Source organism: Physeter macrocephalus, chromosome 14 (genome assembly GCF_002837175.3).
Source record: "Physeter macrocephalus isolate SW-GA chromosome 14, ASM283717v5, whole genome shotgun sequence".
In the NCBI taxonomy this organism is placed as follows: Eukaryota; Metazoa; Chordata; class Mammalia; order Artiodactyla; family Physeteridae; genus Physeter; species Physeter macrocephalus.
In genome coordinates, this window is record NC_041227.1 from 63,715,175 (window position 1) to 63,736,053 (window position 20,879).

The following is a 20,879-nucleotide window of genomic DNA, read 5'->3' on the forward strand; positions in this document are numbered from 1 at the left end:
AATAAATAAATAAATTTTTTAAAAAATAAAAATTAAATTTAAAAAAATTATAAAACACAAAAATTTTATAATGTTTACATTTCAGAGAGAAAGCTACACGACAAAAAAATTATTAATTTGATGGTATACCATGAAGAAAAATTCTAGACTATGCAATATTCTAGAATAGGGCAGGGGGAGGGTGAAGGGTGGGAGAGACAGGGAGGGGAGTGTAAATGCACTAATTGAGGGAATCATATATTGTTTCATTTACAAGGTTGATAAACTGAGAAAAAAATTTAGTCTATTATTTGAAGTCATAAATCACTTGTAAAACTAAAAACAAGTTATGTATCTTTCAAGTTATCCATGAGAAAAAGACACAAAACATAGCAAAATATAGAGATCAAAAGAAACAGAAACATAAAGAAGAAAATATAAAAATAGAAACATGTAAGACTGGAAATTTCTGTTAAAAAAAAAACCTAAATGGGATAAAGTCACTGATTAAAAAAGAAATACCAGGATTAGATCAAAAAATACAATTCAACTATGTGCCATCTCCAACAGACAAGTCTAAAATAAAACATTTCAGGAAGTTTGAGGGTTAAGACAAAACAGGCAAAGACACAGTAAAGCAAATACAAACAAAAAAGAAGGCAGAGGGGCTTCCCTGGTGGCACAGTGGTTGAGAGTCCGCCTGCCAATGCAGGGGACACAGGTTCGTGCCCCAGTCCGGGAAGATCCCACATGCTGCAGAGCAGCTGGGCCCATGAGCCATGGCCGCTGAGCCTGCACGTCCAGAGCCTGTGCTCCGCAACGGGAGAGGCCACAACAGTGAGAGGACGCTGTACAGCGCAAAAAAAAAAAAAAAAAAAAAAAAAAAAGAAGGCAGAGGTCCTCATAGTTACACCCAAGCTGAACTGCAGACAGAAAGCCTTCAATGGGGCCCTGGCAATATTTGATAAAAATGCTATTTAAATCCTAATAGTAAGAAAGAATGAAATGGTCCCAGTTGTTTTTGTGAAGCCAACACAATCATGATACTAAAACCTAACAGAGATATTCATTTACAGGACCTCAACTTAAAAATTTTAAGTAAAATTTCAGGGGAATTCCCTGGCGGTCCAGGGGTTATGGACTGCGCTTTCACTTCTTTGGGCCCAGGTTCAATCCCTGGTCAGAGAACTAAGATCCCACAAAGCCTCGCAGCATGGCCAAAAAATAAATAAATAAAATATCAGCAAATATCTAGTAGTATATTCACACAAACACACACACACACACGGTGAACAAGTAGGGCTTGTTCTTGAATTGTAAGAATGATGTAAAATTAGGAATGCTATTAATATGATTTGCCATATTGGTAGGTTAGAGGAAATAGAAACAACACATTCGATCTTGACAGACGCTAAAAGGCCATTTAATAAAATTTGACAATATTTACCTTTTAAAAATTACTTAACGGGGTAGTATCAAGTACTGACTGAGACTTGCTTCTCTCTTTGGAGTTAGTGAACAGCGCACAGGGATTACAAGAGAGATGACTCGCTCCTGGGAACAGACACACACAACTCCCCAGGGCTGAGTTCCAAGAGGGCCCCACTTTGGTGTGACTTCACCACCAGGGCAAGGGAGGCCAAACCTCTGCTGGCCTTGACTATCGAGAGAACTGGAGTAGAAAGACATCATCTTTGGAGGGAAGATAGTGTTACTGTTCAGAATGAAGAGGTTAAGCTGCTCTCACTCACAATGAAAGCTCAACTATCCAGAGGGTCATTCTCCAAGGGTCCTATACTGTATGGGTACAGGGGTGACTATATGTCCCAGCTGGCCCAGGACAGTCTTGGTTTACACCTGTGGCCCCAGCTGCATTATTGAAAGAACTCCCTTTTCCTCTCAAAAGTGTCCTAGTTTAATAATAAATTACATGGTCAAACTCAGCATACTGAAATTTTATAACGTTTTTACGTATGATAAGAATTTACATGTGCACATGTCTGCATATTCATATATAATTATCTAGCTATAGATTTTTCTTAATTATTAAAGCCTAGGCTCACCCATCCTAAAACAAAATAAAACATCAATCAGAACTCTTAAGATATCAGCACTTCTCACTGCTGCATTATTTACCATAGCCAAGATATGTAACCAACTTCAGTGCCCATCAACAGGTGATTGGATAAAGGAGATGTGATATATATAGTGGAATACTACTCAGCCATAAAATAAAAAGATAAAATCTTACCATTTGCGACAAGCATAGACCTTGAGAGTATTGTGCTTAGTGAAATAAGTCAAAGACAAATAACGTATGATTTCACTCAAATGTGGAATATAAAAAACAAACAAAATAAATGAAAAAACCAAACCAAATAAAAACAAACACTTAGATACAGAGAAGAGAGTAGTGGTTACCAGAGGGGATGGGGCACCAGGAGGGTGAAATTGGTAAAAGGGATCAACTGTATGGTGATGGACGGAAACTAAATTTTTGGTGGTGAGCATGCTGTAGTGTCTACAGAAGTAGAAATATAATGCTGTACACATGAAACTTACATAATGTTATAAACCAATGTTACCTCAATAAAAAAATAAATTTTAAACCAACTAGAAAAACAAAGATATCAGAACTTCTTATGATTTAATTTCACCATTGGAAATGTACCATTATATAAACAAAATTGATGCTACATCTCAGAAGCCAAGGGAAGAAAGCATTCTCAGAACAGGAGGGAGTAAAAAACATTGTTAACTGTTGCTGACAATGAGAAACAGAAAAGTTGGGCTTCCCTGGTGGTTCAGTGGAGAAGAATCTGCCTGCCAATGCAGGGGACACAGGTTCAATCCCTGGTCTGGGACGATCCCATGTGCTGCGGAGCAACTAAGCCAGTGCGCCACAACTACTGAGCCTGCGCTCTATGAGACCACGAGCCACAACTACTGAAGCCTGCGTGCCACAACTACTGAAGCTCGTGCACCTAGAGCCAGTGCTCCACAACAAGAGAAGCCACTGCAATGAGAAGCCCGTGCACCACAACGAAGAGCAGGCCCCACTCACCACCAGTAGAGAAAGCCCACGTGCAGCAACGAAGACCCAACACAGCCAGAAGTAAATAAATAAAATAAATTTTTTTAAAAAAAGAAAAAGAAAAGTAATAAAGTGATATTAGGCCTTGGGGTTTGGTGATGATACAACTGTTGGAGACCTTCAACAGAACAGGTTCAGGAGAACATTTACCCCAGAGTAGAGGGGCTTGCGTGATATATGAGCAAGAGTGCAGGAAGCAGGGCAGTGGATACAGACTACACTCTGACAATGTAAATAGCTGTGAAGGTAAGAAAACAGCTTTACTGCTGCTGCTTCTTGTTTAACCAGTAGTTTTGTGGATGAAATGGAAAGGGAGTTAGATAAACTTATTTGTTGAAAAAAATCACTGGAAAATAACACAGCATCATAATGGTCTTGATCAGTGTCAAAATTCATCATATGGTACACTTAAGATCTGTACATTTTTCTAAATGTAAACTTTACCACAAAAAAAGAAAGAATCATAAACCAACACTGAACTCTAGTTATTGATATGAATGCTAAAGTGTTTAGGAGTGAAGTATACTGATGTCTGCAACTTACTTTGAAATGCATTAAAAAAAAATAAGGTGGATGGATAGAGAGGTGAATAGGTGGGTAGATATGTGATAAAGCAAATGTGGCAAATGCTAACACTAGGATCTAGATGGTGTGTTCACTGATGGTTATTTCAACTTTTCTGTATTTTGAAAAAGTTCATATAAAATGTTGAAGAAAAGGCAACCACCATAAAGCTACAGATTGACTTCCAATCTACATAATTTAATCAACATTAAGACATTCTAAAGATTGAAGATTCGGAAAGCCTTACCTTCGTGAAGAGGTGTACAGAGAGATGATAAATGGCCAGCACTCACCTATAGACTGAGATGTGAATGCTGCTACAATCTGGGGGCTGGCCAAGGCCTCCAGCCTGTTCTTCAATGCCTCCAAGTGCACACATTTTTCTGAGTAGTCTGGTGTATCAACAAGCATCATTAGGCTATTCTGCATACCTGTGAGCTTGGCAGAAATCACAGCTATGTCCTATAAAAAGACCAGAATAGAGGATATTTATGTTAAAACACCCCTGCTACTTCAATTAAGAATGGACAGGGCTTCCCTGGTGGCTCAGTGGTTAAGAATCTGCCTGCCAATGCAGGGGACACGGGTTCAAGCCCTGGTCCGGGAAGATCCCACAAGCCGCAGAGCAACTAAGCCCGAGCGCCACAACTACTGAGCCTGCGCTCTAGAGCCCGCGAGCCACGTACTGAGCCCGAGCGCCACAACTACTGAAGCCCACGTGCCTAGAGCCCGTGTTCCCCAACAAGAGAAGCCACTGCAATGAGAAGCCCGCGCACCGCAACGAAGAGTAGCCCCCACTCGCCACAACTAGAGAAAGCCCGGGCACAGCAATGAAGACCCAACGCAGCCAAAAATAATAAATAAAATTAAAAAAAAAAAAAGGTAACAATAACTGACAGAATAATAGATTGTTGACTGAAAAAAAAACGTGGGAAGCAGTATTCACAATGCACTACCATTTTGGGGAGAAAAACAGGGCAAGGAACATATATGTGTGTGCGTTTATGTGGAAGAAGAGGCACAGAGCTGACAACAGGGTTTGTATTTAGAAGGGAAATTAGGGGATTAGGAGGGTCAGAACTATGAGAAAGACTTATTTTTCACTGTTTATTCCCGTCTACTCAATTTTTCCCATGCGCATTTAGAACTTTTAAAAAACTTTTTAAAGTTTTTTTTAAATAGCAAAAGAGATGATAAATAACTCATCTTGCTTTACAATTGAAAAAAAAAAGTTTTTCATAAGATATCATCTTACTTCATCCTTATAACCAGGTATCAAAAATATCACTATTTTCCACACTTTGCTCTCCAAGGAGGGTAAAGTAACTTGCTAAGGTCCCACGGTGTGTAGGGCACCCCTGCCCAAGTTCCACACTCGCATTTACTCCACTTTCTCTGCCTTTTTAAGCTTTTCCTGAACTCACTTTTGTGACTAAAAGGCTTCAGTCAAGCAGATGATACAAACTAAAGAAGGTGGAAAAACTCAGAGCAGTCTCAGATCGCCCCCAACCTATGCCTGAATATTCCCACACCTGTCTATTTACTAGCCCTTCTGATTGTGAGTGGCACAGCTAGCTCATTTGTTTCTCCAAACCTCAAGTTCCTGCTTAAAGAGATGTCACAACATCCCCTAAACAAGAAACCTACTTGAGTCTTAAATGTCTCCTCAATATCAGCACTCAGTGTGCTCCATTTGTCGGCTTCTTGAAGAGATTCTGCGGCAAGCTGCATTCGGGACTTCACCTGGTCGATTTCTACCAATACCTAGAAGAGAAATGAGGGGTCGAACACTAAAGAAGTGGCAGTTCCATTTCCTCTACCTTCCATCAGTGACTCGAAACATAAGTATTGTGGCATGCTCCTGCCTTTAGGGAGCCTCTGTACCCCGTACGACACCGATTACATGGCGAAATTGTTCAGCGGTGCTAAAGAGAGATGAATAAGCTGAAAGAACCAAACAAAAGAGTAGTCTGAGTGCTTGGCAGAATTTTGAGTTAAGGTTGACCTCCCACTAGGAAAGTGAACATCTTCCAAAAAAAAGAGTCAACACTTAGGACAGGAGCCAAAATACCTGCATCGACTGAGATGTGTCCTGTTCAAATTTTTTAATGTCCTCCTTGACAAGAATCATTTGTTCTTTCAGAAAAGATGCCTCCTGTTTAAGGGCTTCGACATCACGGAGCACTTTGGGCATGTTCTGAAGGGCCTGGTGACTTGTTTCTGCAGCAAGAACCCAAGAACCAAAGGTGAACGTCGGATCACTCACCAGTGAACAATATGAATAAATCAGATGGCAGGAAGCAAATCTTCCCTAAGGCACTACCAACCACACAGTTTTCTGAGCCTGTGGAAAGTTGGGGGGGTGGGGGAGGTGCAGAGCTGGCCTCTGCCGGGACCCTGTCTTCCCCAGAATGATGGTGAGGGCCCTGTGAATAAACTGTCAACCTGACCCAACATCAGCTGTCTTCTTACTACAACTCCTTGGTGGTTTTTGTATTTTTTTTTTTTTGGCCACACCACGTGGCTTGTGGGATCTTAGGTCCCCAACCAGGGATTGAACCTGGACCCTGGCAGTGAAAGCACCGAGTCCTAACCTCTGCACCGCCAGGGAACTCCCAAGCAACTCCCTTTTCAAGGAAGGAGAGTGGAGGAATGTGACAGTGGTAAATGCCAGCTCTGCACCAGGTGCTTTATATACCACCTAATGTCCACGGCAATCTTTAGCAGCCACCCCTTACAGATAAGAAAACTAAGTCTCAGAAGAGGTTAAGTAACTTGCCCAAGATTTCAGAACTGAAACCAACGTGTGTCTGGACCCAATGTCTGCTTTCCACAGTCTTTTCAAAATGTAGTCCACAGACCACCAGCATCAGCTGGAATGCAGTTAAAATGCAGGTCCCCAGGCGACCTGCCAGAGATTCTTATTTAGGAATCCTGGTAAAAGATCAAGTAAGATCAAGGAAGCTGCATTTTTTTAACAAACATCCCAAGTGTAGAATAAAATCTGAAAATCCTTGCAGACCATGACGTGTTATCTGGAAACAGGAGGGTTAACAGCATAACCCTTTAGCCCTTTAAATAGCAATTCGCTGGGGAATCAACCAAAGAAGTCCAGAGCCTTCTGCGCCACTAGTGCATTGAACGGAACCTTCTCCTGGATATCCCCGTAAGGACTGCGGGAGAACCGGAGCAGGGCTCGCTCGCTCTCCATTGTGAGGCGCCGACGTTTACTGCCCACTACGTGCAACTCCGGGGGCCCCGGGCCCGTCTGGGAGCTCTGCCCGGCCGCTCACCTTCCACGGCGTGGTTCACCTCCTGGATGAACAGCTGCAGTTTCATCACCAGGGTGGCCGCGTGGCTGTCCGCCTTCCCGGCCGCCACCTCCTTGGGGCCAGCCCTGAAGGCCGCGTTGATCCACTCCTTCACGTCGAAGTCTTCGGCAAGGAACTTGGAGAAGTCCATGGCTGCACCGCCGCACCCCAGCGTCCAGGCCTGAAGGGCTGGCTCTGGGCGACCGCGAGGCTGCAGAAGCGAGCGGCCCTGCGAGAGCACCCGCGCGGGTCTGGGAGGCGGCGGGCCGGGATTGACGGCGCCGCCAACTAGCCGCTCCACAGCCCCTCGGCCCGCTCGCTGATGTGTACGGCTGGGATTGACCCTCGCCGCGCGCCGTACTTCTTCCGGAAGTAGGTAGTCGTTGCTATAGTGACTGCCTGCTTTCCGGGAAGCGCGGCGGGCTGGCTGGCAGAGGGTGCGGGCGTCCCTCTTGCTCTGCTAACTTGTGACTTTTGGGCAGTTAAATATGTGCTTACGCTAAAGCCCTTACTTGTGTGAGCGCACTTAGTACTCACAGTCCTATGAGTGCTGTTATTCTCCCCCAACTTAAAGAGGAAGAACTGAGGCAGTTAAGTGGTTCAATGTCACGTAGCTAGAAGGTAGCGCTGTGGGAGCTGAACTCAGCCAAGCCTGCTACTCGAGCCTGAGCTGTTTTGTTTTGTTTTTTTTTTTAATAAATTCATTTATTTTATTTTATTTTTGTCTGCTTTGGGTCTTCATTGCTGCTGCGCGGGCTTTCTCTAGTTGCCCGAGTGGGGCCTACTCTTCGTTGTGGTGCGTGGGCGTCTCATCACGGTGGCTTCTCCTGTTGCAGAGCGTGGGCTCTAGGCGCGCGGGCTTCAGTAGTTGTGGCTCACGGTCTCTAGAGCACAGGCTCAGTAGTTGGGGTGCACGGGCTTCCCGGACCAGGGCTCGAACCCGTGTCCCTGCATTGGCAAGTGGCTTCTTAACCACTGCGCCACCAGGGAAGCCCATGCCTTCATTTTTGAAGAACAGTTCTGCTGGAAGTAGAATTCTTTTCATATTCAGATCATTGAATATGTCATCCCACTGCCTTCTGAACTCTATTATTTCCAATAAGAAGTCAGCTGTTAATCTATTATGAACCTATTGTGTGTAATGAGTCATTTCCCTCTTACAGCTTTCAAGATTTTATCTTCGGCTTTGGTTAAGTTTGGCTCTAATGTGTCTATGTATGGGTTTGTGTTTATCCTACTTGAAGGTTGTTGAGTTTTATGGATGTGCAGATTAATGTTTTTCAGCAAGTTTGGGAAGGTTTTGAATATTATTTCTTCAAATAACTTTCCTGTCCCTTTCTCTCACTTGTCCTTTTGGGACTCCCATTATGTGTATGACACCTAATGGTGTCTCACAGATCTCTGCAGCTCTATTTATTTTTCTTTTTTCTGTTTTTCAGATTGGATAATTTCTACTGACCTATCTTCAGGTTCACTGACTTTTTCTTCTGCCATCCCAAATCTTTTGTTGAGAGGCTCTAGTGAATTCCTCATTTCAATGTACTTTTCAATTCCAGAATTTCCATTTCTTTTTTATACTGCCTTGCTATTGAGAATCACTATGTCATAGATTCCTATAATTCCTTAAACATGGTTTACTTTGGTTCTTTGAACATATTTATATTAGCTACTTTGAATGCTGATTGTTAAATCCATTGTCTGAAGACTCAGTTTCTATTTACCGCTTTTTCCCTCAGTATGGATCCTTCCTTCCTGTTTCTTTGCACATCTCATAATTTTTTATTGACAACTAGATATTTTAGATAATATATTGTAGCAACTCTAGATTCTGGACTCCCCAAAGATTGTTCCTGTTTTTGTTTGCTTGTTTAGTAGCTTGCCTGAGATAAATTCATGAAATTTCTCCCCTATGGTGTGTAGCTTCTGATGTCTCTAGTTTTTTTGGTTTTTATTTTATCTTAAAATCTGACTTCTTGTGTCTACATAGCTTAAAGGCAGTTAATGATCAGACTACGGTTGTACCAAAGTTTTTGAGCTGGTAGGGCTTCTGTCCTGTCAGTGGATCTGTGTGTGGGTAAGGGAGCACATTCAAAATATCAGGTCACTTTCAAGTTGGTCCCAGCTTTTCCTTTCCACTGTGCCCCTTTGTGTTTCCTCAGCATGTGAATGCAGCCTTAGTGTTAGCTGGGATTGTGTGGTTAGCTTGGGTTCTCTCTGGTCCCTGATGTACATGTGCACATCTTCATCAAGATACATGCTTTTTCTAATGAGGACCACAACATCAAACTAGTAGAACTGCTGGCCCTCCCCACTTGCCCACCACAGCAACTGTCACTTCTGCTAACATCATTTCAAAGAAGATATCCTACAGAGTTGGTGCAAGGGAGAGGCTGGATGCAGCCCCTGGGAAGAATGACAGAAACTGCAAATGTTGTTTACCCAAACTTCAGTGGCTTTTCAAGCATAAACACTTCTCAGATTGCCATCTACCTTTATTTGATTTCTGTAGCACTGAAATGGTTATTTGTGTCAAATTTGTCTAGCTTTATAGCTAGCCGTTTTGGAGAGAGGACTTGCAAATTTCCTTACTGGGCCATAGCCAAAAGTTCTGCCTCTGAGCCCACACTTCTTGAGACATGCCAAAACTGAGTCACCCTTCCCTAAATGGGCGTTATGCTTGTCCAGGTCACCCACATTGGCTTCATGTGGGACAGTTTTGCTTCTTACAACACCTGCCCGTGAGGAACTCTTACGGACAGGTTGGTAGGAATGGCTGTTGGAAGTGGAAAGAGAGGACACTGAAAGATCTGGGACTGTCATACCAGCCCTAGACTCACTGCCTCTGGGTTCTTAAATTTGGTTAATACATTTCCTTGCTACCCCATGTATAGGGAGGTGTGCCAGCACATCATAACATGGTACAAACCTTAATAGCCCCTGCCAAAGGTATATAATATTGTTGTCTAGCAGGTGAGTCTGTCCCATAAGCAGAGCACTCAACAGAAAGAAACAGCTGAGGGCTTCCCTGGTGGCGCATTGGTTGAGAGTCCGCCTGCCGATGCAGGGGATACGGGTTCGTGCCCCGGTCCGGGAAGATCCCACATGCCGTGGAGTGGATAGGCCCGTGAGCCATGGCCGCTGAGCCTGCGCGTCCGGAGCCTGTGCTCCACAACGGGAGAGGCCACAACAGTGAGAGGCCCGCGTACCGCAAAAAAAAAGAAACAGCTGAAAAATAACAGGATATGAGAAAAATGCCCAGTGATCAGAATCAGGTTGCAGCTGCATGTCTGGATCATTGGCATAAACCAGGTTTACCAGAAAAGACTGTGTCTTCCTCCTCAGAGCTAAGATGTGTGGAAGCCTCTCCATTTCTACTAGACAGATTCATAGGTCAGGGAAGAGTCCAGATTGGCTACAGCATAGGACCCATCCATCCATGTGAAAGAACTGAGCACTAGATTCCTTACATGTTTACAGACCTTTACAGATTAAACTTGCTTTCCCTTACACTTCCATTTTAATCCTCACAGCCTTTGGAGTCAAGGCGGGTATTGTTTCTATTTTCCAAAAAGGGAAAATGAGAATCAGATGAAGCCAAGACTGGATGAAGCTATACTATGGAGAACCTTGAATGCTAGGGAAATTTGTTTTACTTTATCCAAGGAAATGATCAAAAGGTTGTGATTAGAGAAGTAGTAGGGTCAGATTTGTACTTCAGGGAGATTTAGTAGAGTAGCAATGAAGGTTAATGATAAAGCCTTTAGCAGCATGCCTATATTTGGAAGTTTAGGGTGGGAGGAAGAACAGGGGGAAGAATCAGAAGAGTATCAGAAAAAGCCATGGGACAAGAAAGCATCAGGAGTGTGTGGCGGACACCGCTAGATGTCTCCTGATTCTGTTCTGTTCTCCCCAGTGGGTCCATAGCCTCTCAAGACAAAGACATCTCCCAGCATTCTTTAAAGTTAAAAGTGTGTCCCCAAAAAATAACACATACACACTACTGTATAAAAAATAGATAATCAACAAGGACCTACTATATAGCACAGGGAACTCTACTCAATATTCTATAGTAACCAATATGGAAAAAGAATCTGAAAAAGAATGGATATATGTATATGTATAACTGAATCACTTTGCTATACACCTGAAACTAACACAACATTGTAAACCAAATATACTCCAATAAAAAATTAAAATTAAATAAGTAAATGAATAAATTAAAAATTAGCTGTAAAAAAAAACAAAAAAGAAAAAAAAGTTAAGTGTGTCCATGTGACTAAGTACTGGCCACTGGAATGTGAGCAGAGCTTTTATGTGGGACTTCAAGGAGATGTTCTTAAAAGAATGGCGTGTACACAACTCTCCTTTCCTGCTGGCTGGAATGTGAACATGATGGCTAGAATTATAACTGTCATCTTGAACCATGAAGTGTTTTTAGGAATTAAGTCACTCACGGCAGGGCAACAGATTGATGGCGTCTAGGTGCCTGACCATGGACTGCACACCAGTCCTAGTTTCACTACCTCTGGGGTTCTTGAGAGTGTTATGGGTTGAATCGTGTCTCCCCCCACTGACCCCCCAGAAAAGATACAAATCCTAACCCTAGTCCCTCAGAATGTGACCTTATTTGGCAACAGCATCATTGCAGATGAAACTAGTTAAGATGAGATCTTACGGAAGTAGCGTGAGCCCCTAATCCAATATGATCAGTATCCTTACAAGATGGTCATGGGAGACACACACAGGAAGAACGCCACATGACAATGAAGGCGGAGACTGGAGTGATGCAGCTAAAAGCCAAGGAATGCTAAAGACTGTCACAGATCACCAGGATTCTCCTGCAGGTTTCAGAGTGAGCATGGCCCTGATTTCAGACTTCTAGCCTCCAGAACTGCCAGACGATAAATTTCTGTTAAGTCACCCAGCTTTGCTCAGGAATGCCGGGAAGCTAATACAGAGATCTAAATATCTTTTAAGCCACTGTTACCTTGAGTTTTTTCCATTTCCTGCAGTTGACCCTAATCTTAACAGATATAGAGAGGATGGTCAGATTTTATCAGATGCAACCCTTTCTGCTGTCTCTGCAAATATTAGGTTATTAGTATCCTTAGCGAAATTTCATTGGTTTCCATGAGAGCAGGAGAGGTTCTGAAATGAACATAGTGACGAAATGGAAATCACCACAAGTGAAGGTAGTAAATTAAAAAAGAGAAATCTCAGATGAGGCAATTTGAGGAGAAATAATAGCACCTATATATTTAAAGAGTACCTATCATGTCTGGTATTTTGGTGACCTCATTAAATCCTCACCAAAATCTATGAAGTAGATTTTTAACATTTTTACCATTTAAGAATATAAAAACCAAGGCCGAGTTGTTAAGTGACTTGCCCAAGGTGGCAAGAAAACTAGAAACTTGACCTGACCCCAAAACCCATGCTTGTTTCACTCTACCATGCAGGGCTACCAGAAACAAGGCAGGAGGAAGGAAGGAGGAGGGTTGCAGGGCAGACTCTCGCAGGCTTGGGCCCACAGGAATGGAGCCAGTGGAAGTGAGAGGCTGGAGATACATGGAAACTATCAGCAACTTCATGTGCCAGTTTTAATACAAAGCACTTTCAGCATATAAGTGACTGATACCATCTGCTGTCAGAAGAGAGGAAAGCAGGGGCTGTTCTTTTTTATTACACAGTTCATACTGATAATGGCATTATTGCCAAGTCATCTATATTGTTACGTTAAAAAAAAGCAAAGTGTGGAACAGTTCATTTGTTTAAAAATGCCTAGAATATCCCCAAGGACAGATGAGGAACTAGTAATATTGTCTCCTAGGAAGGTAATCGGTTGGTGGGAAGAATTTGCACCTTTTGTTGTTTTAGTTTTGAAAAACTAACATTGAGAATTAAAAATAATGTGTTTTCAGTTTAGAAACTTTAGAAAATTCAGATAAATTTTAAAGAAAACAAATCTGTAATTCTACAACCCAAATATAAACAGTCATACATACATACAAATACCTGAGTTGTTTGGTTTTAAACAGAATAGATTGCCATAGTGTCTTATGGTAAACAGATAAATTGTTACAGTATCCAATCTCCCCTTCTTCCTTAGCCAAGTGTGTGGCATTGTATGCAAATATGACAATTTCTTAGCCTTCTCTGCACCTTGGATTGGCCATGCTACTAAATAGCCAATAAGATGTGAAGGCAAATATCACGGTAAAATTTCCAGGAAACCTTAAGAACGTCAACAGTTTTCCTCTATTCCTGGCTCCCCCACTCCCTTCCTGTTGCCTAGAAGTCAGCAGTTAAAGCTTGTAACATAATGTTGAGGAGCACGTCCTTGGGTGCTGACTTAGGGCTGGTAGGAGCTCTAGGTCCCTAATAACTTTGTGATGTTTATACCACTGTGGACTAAGAATGTCACTTGCCACTTCCATAAACAAAGGATGTTGCAGCCATAAAGCCATCAACCACGGCAGCTGCCCCTGTGGTGTGCTCTGAGGGGAATCAGAATGGAAAAAAAAACAAGATACTGGCCCTAAATAGTTAAGACGCACATCAAAGGAATGATTTCAGAGTCCAGGCTCTTGCATCTTTCCCATACATAGAAAAGCACTAAAATCATTAACTTGAGATGTCTGTTTTTGTGATTAAAAGTAATTTTTTGATGTTTAAACACATGGGGGAGAGTGCTGTTTTTTCCCCAACAAAAACCCCTATATATCCTGGCTCTTCCCTTACCTTTTTGGAACAGTCCCTCAGAGCTATGAGTGGCTTTATCGCTGGCTACAATTCTCAGTAAGTCTGCCAAATAAAATTCTCAACTTTTAAGTTGCGCATTTTTTTTCAGTCGACACCACAAATGGTTTGGGACTATTTCTGGCTTTCTTTTGAATGAGAAAATAAACCTTTGTGTTTAAGCCTCTGTTGTCATTTCCTTATTAAACATGATGCTGGTTGTTTGATTCTATTAGAAATAAACAACGAATGAGAGAAAATGCCTTTTCTACATCTATTGAGATGATCAAATTGTCCATTTGAGCTCTTAATAAGTGGCTGACTGCATTCCCAAAGGCTTTACACAGTGTATTCTTTCATTATGCCACTAGCTTTATTTTATTTATTTTAGCCACGCCACGTGGCTTGCAGGATCTTAGTTCCCCGACCAGGGATCGAACCCGTGCCCCCTGCAGTGGAAGCGCGGAGTCTTAACCACTGGACCGCCAGGGAAGTCCTGCCACTAGCTTTAAAGTTAATATTTTACCTATGCATTCAAAAACAAGAATAGACTAAAAGGTATCTGCTTCAGATTTGGGTGACAGGGTTATGAATTTTAGAATTACATAGCCTTGTTTACAAAATTTAACTGAATGTTTTATAGGAAGTGTTGTTGATTAGTTTCTAAGTATATTGTTACAGATTTCTGCTTTTGACTAGACTTAGGCATAAGGTTTCCAATGTTTTGTTACTTTCTATCCTTGGCATTTACTGCATCTCACTATTAATTTGAACCTTGCCAAAATTTAAAATATTTGCTTGCATTTATTTCATGAGGTAAACTTCAAATAGTCATAGGGACTTCCCTGGCGGTCCAGTGGTTAAGACTCCGCGCTTCCACTGCAGGGGGCGAGGGTTCAGTTCGATCCCTGGTCGGGGAACTAAGACCCCACAAGCCTCACAGCACGGCCAAAAAAGTTATGGGTAAGTCAAGTCTGTTCATGTATTGGAAGCCAGGTGGACAAGCAAACAGTAAATGAAATATGAGTCTTAGCTTAGTCCTATGAAGTACTGGAGTCACTTCACATTTATTAACTCATTTCTCAAAACAAGCCTATTATGCACGTTACAGGGAAGGAAGCGGAAGAGGACAAATTACTTGTCTCAGGTCACATGGCTAGAGGTAGTATGTGAAGCTAAAGAATGGAATTACAAGTAAGGGTTGATTTAATTACTTCAAACTGTTGGGGCTTCAGAAGACTTCAAACTTTAAAAGCCTAAGTATCTGGAGCCTGTAACACTGCAATATGTTTTTCAGCTTTTAAAATCATAGTATTACCTCTAGCTGTGGGATAAAGTTAAGTGTTCAAGAATAAAAGTCAGAGGAGCAGAATGTTTACACATTTTTAGATGCAAGCTTTCTCAGAATGAACATGGTATAGTTGGGAATACATTGGGCAAGGGAACTAAAGGCCTGGAGTTTTTCCATTTCAGCTTACATTAAATGTGTGATGAGATCTCTGGACCTTGGCCTTATCTTCTCTGAGGATACTTCCTGCTTATCTACTTGACTCTGTCTCCTTCCAGATCAAAGAGGTCAGGCTGTTACTGCCTAAAAAAATATGAAACAAAATATGGCTAGCACTCTATTGTTTTCTTCTTAGTTTAAAACAAACACACTAGTTTGTAGAATTTTATATTTTGGGCCTGGGTAAGCATCTTCTATATTAGATATATTCAAAGTATTTGTGATTTATGAACACTGTACTAAACATTATTTGTATGAGAATATCACCTTTGCTTTTAACCTTTCATGTCTGATCTCTCAATTTACCCTATTTTATTTTTAATGGGTAATATTCATGTTTTTGGTCATAATTTATCCTTTTTTCAACGTTTACTATATCCACAGCTCATCTACTCTCAACGAGTGTCTCACAGATAGAGCAGCATTTTAGCCCAATCTTAAATCACTGAAGAGACAAAAGGAGTTAACTACAGGTGTAGTCAAAGAGATACGAGAAAACATGGCATTATCAAAACATGAAGGGACTTTCTTGTGGCTCTGGCAAAGTGTGCTCTATTCTTGACAGATGATGCCAGAAGGGTAAGGAGCATACAAAGTTACAGAAGGGCACTGAACGCCAGAGTAAACAACTTGAATTTGGCTGCACAGGCTTTTAGGGCATTAAGAAGCCATTCACAGTTTTTCAGCAGGGGTCAAGTGCCCAGGTATGTTACAGAATTCTGATGCTGGCAAGTATAATGGCTCAGAGGAGAACTGAGAGGCAGGCTACAGCACCGTCCAAAAAAAAAAAAAAAAAAAAAGCCAAGCCAGGGCAGTGACAATGTGAATGCAGTGGGGAGGGCAAGATGTGATACTAGTTAGAAATAGACTAGACGAGACAAAAGTACTGAGGGGGATGGAGATGAAGCAAGAATCAAGGACCTATGAAGGCTTGGATAGGTGCTTTCAAATAAAAGAACAGAGAGAGAATGAGAGAAGCGGCTGTGTTCCATTCTAAGCACTTGGAGGCAACAGTGGAACCTCCAGATAGATATCCATTAGACGACTTAAAATATGGACCTGATGTCAGCAAGGAGGTGGAAGCCTGAGATAGAGGTCTACCACCCATCTAGTAGTTAACTGCCCAGAATGCTTAGAAAAGTCCTAAGGACTAAATCCTATGGAAACACATTTAAGGGACAGAGGAAAAAGAACAGTCAGAGGTAGGTCAAGAAATAGGGATGAACAGGATCCCGGAAGGAAGAGTTCAGGATAGGGGAAAACACTGGATCGTCAGTGCCAAATCTCCACCAGACACATTATGGATTTGTCTCTCCCCATCAGAAGACCCACGAGGGCAGGGACCTTCTATCACTGCTGTATCTGCAGTGCCTACAACAGTGCTCGGCTCACAGTAGCTAGTCAACAACAACTTGCTGAGTGAATGAAAGATAAGGGTTGGTTCTTCTTAAGTGGTCACGGAACTTCATAAAATGAGAAGGCACTGATAACATAAACCAGGGCCACTTTCAGGACACCAACCTCCCTACCCCCTTACCCTGTCCAACTCTATCTAAGCAGAGCACCACTGGGAGTCTGTCTCCAGAAGACAGAAGAATGTTCTCATGCAGTGAGTCTACCTTTTAACTAGGTGATAAAGGTTGTTTCACGTGTAGGTCTCATTCACCCATTTTTGATGGAAGTTCTAGGTAGGCATCGTCTTTATGATGGGCACCTCTAGGAGACTTTATGAAATAGCTAGAGCCTATAAAAGCTATATAGAATACTTGAACACAAAATTTTAGATTAAAATGAACCTTATGAGTTATGCCAAATGAAGAAGTCACCCCATCATTTATCTGTTTTATGAGTTTTCACATTTGCTTTAAAAGTAACATACCTTTTGATTTTTTACAGCTCCCATCCCCACCATAGCGCTGGCAGATTTCCAACTATACGTAGAAGGTAAAAGATCAGACTGTAGAGTACCAGATTTTGTGATAAAGAGCCCCAAACAGAGCCTTGCAGTTTCTGAGACAGAATCCTACCCAGACAGGTGAGCTGCTTGGATCTTGCCTCCTTCATCAGGCCATCTCAGCCAGGCTCAGCTCTCTTCACCCATCCATCAGACCAAGCAAGACTTGTAAAACATGCACAAATGCCTAGCACATTGTAGGTGCTAAGTATTAACTGACTGCAAGCCTGCATTTTTCCTTCACACCATGACTGTAACAAGAATCCACCTCTCTTCCAGCTTCATTCAGATCCTCAGGGCTTCTCTTCACTGAAGCAGTTCTTAAGGTTCCACATCCCTCAGGAAGTCTTCCTTACTTCAATAGATGAATGATCCCTTCAAGTCTATTAACTTGAAATGCAACAGGCTTTGCATCTCCTACTTACTCAAAACTCCACAAAGAATATTTGCTACACGGGTATTTATTCAACGACTTTCTGTATTTAGTCATCACTTTTCATTGCTAAACTCACTTCATATCTCATTTGCATCACAGTTCTTCATCTTGGATTGTGAAGTCAACAGGCCAGGGCGAACCTGTTAGTTATGATTTACAATGACTGGCATGGTGTCACAATCAAAGAGCTCTGGATAAATGCTTGTGGTGAAAGAGGATGAGGATGGAGATGAGGGTCCTGAGGAAGGGTCCAGACAGGCTGCCCGACCCATGGAACCTGAGGCCTGAATAAGGCCTGGGATCTGCTTTCCCCTCTGCCCTGAAGGGTCCATCTATGGGCAATTCTAAGGCACAGTGGTGAAGGACATGATTGGCCCACCAAGCGCGGTCCTCTGGTCTAGTGGCAGCCCCTCGCCTAGAACACAGTGCAACGAGCATTCCATTTAGAAGATCTTCCTGAACACATGCAAGCAGCATTCGCTAATGGAAATGGAGACAAGGTCTTTCTTGGAAGAGAGTGTCCCAGAAGACACTCTGCCCCAAGACCAACCAGGTCCCTTTTAAGGTCCCTGAGAACAGCAGCCTGGGAGCAACCAAGTCTTTCAAAGGCTGACAAGGCACAGAGTGGATGAATGAAAAGATAATAATACATGGAAAACAACAACAACAACTTTGGCTTATAAAACCTCCCACTTGAGGCAGGGACATCAGTGTCCACCAACATGCAAAACCAGATATGACCGCAGCAGATGGTTATCAGAAATGCTTTAGCATTTCCCACACCGCCCACATCCCTGCCCCTCAGCCCCGGGCCACACACACACACACACACACACGCACACACACACACGCACACACACTATCTGCAGAATAAGTCAGAGGTTGGCATCCAGAGCCTGATGTCAGGATAGAACTCTTGGCACTCTGCACTAAATCACCGTGATTAGTCCTATCTAGACAGCAAAAGTAACACTGGCCTAAGCTTGAATGGCAGGGTCTGTCCAGTGAGGAGTTAGGCTGCACCCAAGACTGCCAGGTCTGGAAAGTCTTTCACTTCTCCTACTTCGCTGAAAGGCTGTCCACCCTGGTTGAATGTCAGCTTATACCGTAACCGGATGGGCTCCTGAGCAAAGATAAAAGATGTTATATTAGTGGGGAGTGAACACAGAGACAGGCCCAGAGTAAAAGCCTTTACCCACCCCGTGGTCACCAAGTAACAGTATATGTATGTTAACTCCACCCAAGTGAGGGCTTCAAGCAACTGTAGGACAGGCGTACCCTGGCCTTGACCCTCTGGGACTACAAACACAAAGGGAGCCAGGCTTACGTCCTGGGAGTCCTCCCACGCTTTTGCAGTCCTGGAGACCAGCTAAGGGGACAGACTGGCCTCACCCTTTCAGAGGATTTCATGGGATTAGGGAGAGTGTGTACCACTCCCTTGGTCCCCAGCTATGACAATCTGGTCACAGATCTTTCAGTAAGCCCCAAAGGAAAACGGACTCTGACAAGGGACATTCTACCACCAACCCAACCAAAGCAAGACCTCAATATACCTCTCTCCACCTGCCTCCCTAGAGTCCAGGGGCCCCCATTTCCCTGCTACCACAGACACCAGAACATACTTTGTGCGGATTGTCAAGCAGCAGCATCTGAGAGATCACCGCTGGAGGCATCAAAGGACTGAAAGCAGGAAGCTTGGAGCTGGACGCTGGCTGTAGTTTCACTCTCATTGACTATTGGGGGGAAAAGGAATCCAACATATAACTCATTCCTAACAAACTACAGCTTTAATGAGGGAGATCAGGTGAACAGGAGAGCTTGGCCTCCACCCCACCAACTGATGAAAGGATCCAAAAACCCTTCCACCCATACATGGAATGTATCTGAAGCTGTGTGATCAAAGGTTGGCTTCTGAGAGGCAGCATCAAGAGTGAGAGCATATCTTGAGTTGAATTCTAACTCTGCCTCTTACTAGCTCTGTGATTTGGAGCAAAATATTTAACCTTTCTGAACCTTGGATTGATCATTTAATTTATAAGACAGAGGTAATCATAGTACATGCCCTACAAAATTACCATGAGTATTAGAAAACACATAGTTTATTTTTGTCTGCTTTGAATCCTTCCTTTCAGGACAGGCCCCTTGCCCATTTCTTGTGATTCTGGTATGGCTGTTAATCTGTGGGGAGCTACTTCCCTCGAGAAATTAACATAACATGCAACTTGGCCAGAGTACCTCATACCCTATAACACGAGTTACTGGTCCAAGGTATGCAAGTAATACCAACAAGGCCAATCCTAGACCTTCCTTAGGTAATCAATATGCATGCCTCATGTCAGGGGAGAGTTTCCTTTTGAGATAAAAAGCGATAAGGACCGTGTAACTCTGGAGTGGCTGGTAACCATTTTCCTGCTTGGTGGAGGGAGGCTATGAGAGAACAGGGTCCAGAGAGGAAAAACAAAGTCAAGAGATGGAAAGTGACAGATTCTTAAGGAACTGTTTAAGAATTTACCTGAATCTAGCCATATCTGAAGACAGACATTCAGGAATCCTCAGTTAAATGAGCCAACAAAATTCCCATTTTATCTTAACCTACTTTGAGTGAAGATTCTAACCCTTCCACCTAATAGATAACATCCCAGAAAAGGACCTGGTGCTCAAAAATGATAGCCTTTACTGAAAAATTCAAAGGAGCGGGCCAGCCGCTGACTCACCTTTGGCACAGCTACTTGAAACATGATGTCCCAGACAGGCTGGGTGGCCGTGCTCATCATGGTCAACAGTAGCACCTGTACCTCTGGGTGGCCAGGGGCCCCAGTCTGGGAAAAGTGGAGCAGAATTCTGAATCCATTCCGGTCATACACGATAAGAGGAGGCAGGCTGCCTGGTAGAGAAGGACCCAACCAAAAGGATTAGCACTATTACAAACTCCCCTGCAAGAGGAGCCATGCTTGAAAGAGATGTGCACCTATCACCAAATCCTGTTGCTTCTCCAGTCAGAACAGCTCCTGGAATTAACCCTCTGCACCACCATAATCCAAGTCCTCGTTACCTCTAGTTGGACTCCTGTGACATTCCAAACTGATCTCTCCCCTCCGTCCAACCATCCAGTACCAGTTTAAGAAAAAAAACAAACATTTTTTTGAGCAGGAAATGATTACGATTAAAATAATGTATAGGGCTTCCCCAGTGGCGCAGTGGTTGAGAGTCCACCTGTCGATGCAGGGGACGCGGGTTCGTGCCCCGGTCCGGGAAGATCCCACGTGCCGCGGAGCGGCTGGGCCCGTGAGCCACGG

At 43.0% G+C, this 20,879-nt stretch overlaps 2 protein-coding genes across 4 annotated transcripts in view; both read right to left on the reverse strand.

Moving 5' to 3' along the window:
- Positions 1 to 7,297, reverse strand: part of COG7 (component of oligomeric golgi complex 7) — a 78,227-nt gene extending 70,930 nt beyond the window's left edge. For 2 of the 3 annotated variants that reach the window (XM_028498749.2, XM_055090714.1), the window contains exons 1-4: positions 6,931 to 7,297; positions 5,709 to 5,857; positions 5,285 to 5,401; positions 3,931 to 4,099 (exon numbers count right to left, since the gene is read on the reverse strand). In XM_028498749.2, the coding sequence (XP_028354550.1) occupies positions 3,931 to 4,099; positions 5,285 to 5,401; positions 5,709 to 5,857; positions 6,931 to 7,099 (604 nt within the window). In that variant the 5' untranslated portion in view covers positions 7,100 to 7,297. The remainder of the gene's footprint in view (positions 1 to 3,930; positions 4,100 to 5,284; positions 5,402 to 5,708; positions 5,858 to 6,930) is intronic. The other variant, XM_007105657.4, reaches the window with a different exon arrangement.
- Positions 7,298 to 14,734: 7,437 nt separating this feature from the next.
- The window catches only part of GGA2 (golgi associated, gamma adaptin ear containing, ARF binding protein 2), a 19,588-nt gene continuing 13,443 nt past the window's right edge, over positions 14,735 to 20,879 (reverse strand). The window contains exons 12-14 of the mRNA XM_028498032.1: positions 20,298 to 20,467; positions 19,206 to 19,316; positions 14,735 to 18,706 (exon numbers count right to left, since the gene is read on the reverse strand). Of these exons, the coding sequence (XP_028353833.1) occupies positions 18,596 to 18,706; positions 19,206 to 19,316; positions 20,298 to 20,467 (392 nt within the window). The 3' untranslated portion in view covers positions 14,735 to 18,595. The remainder of the gene's footprint in view (positions 18,707 to 19,205; positions 19,317 to 20,297; positions 20,468 to 20,879) is intronic.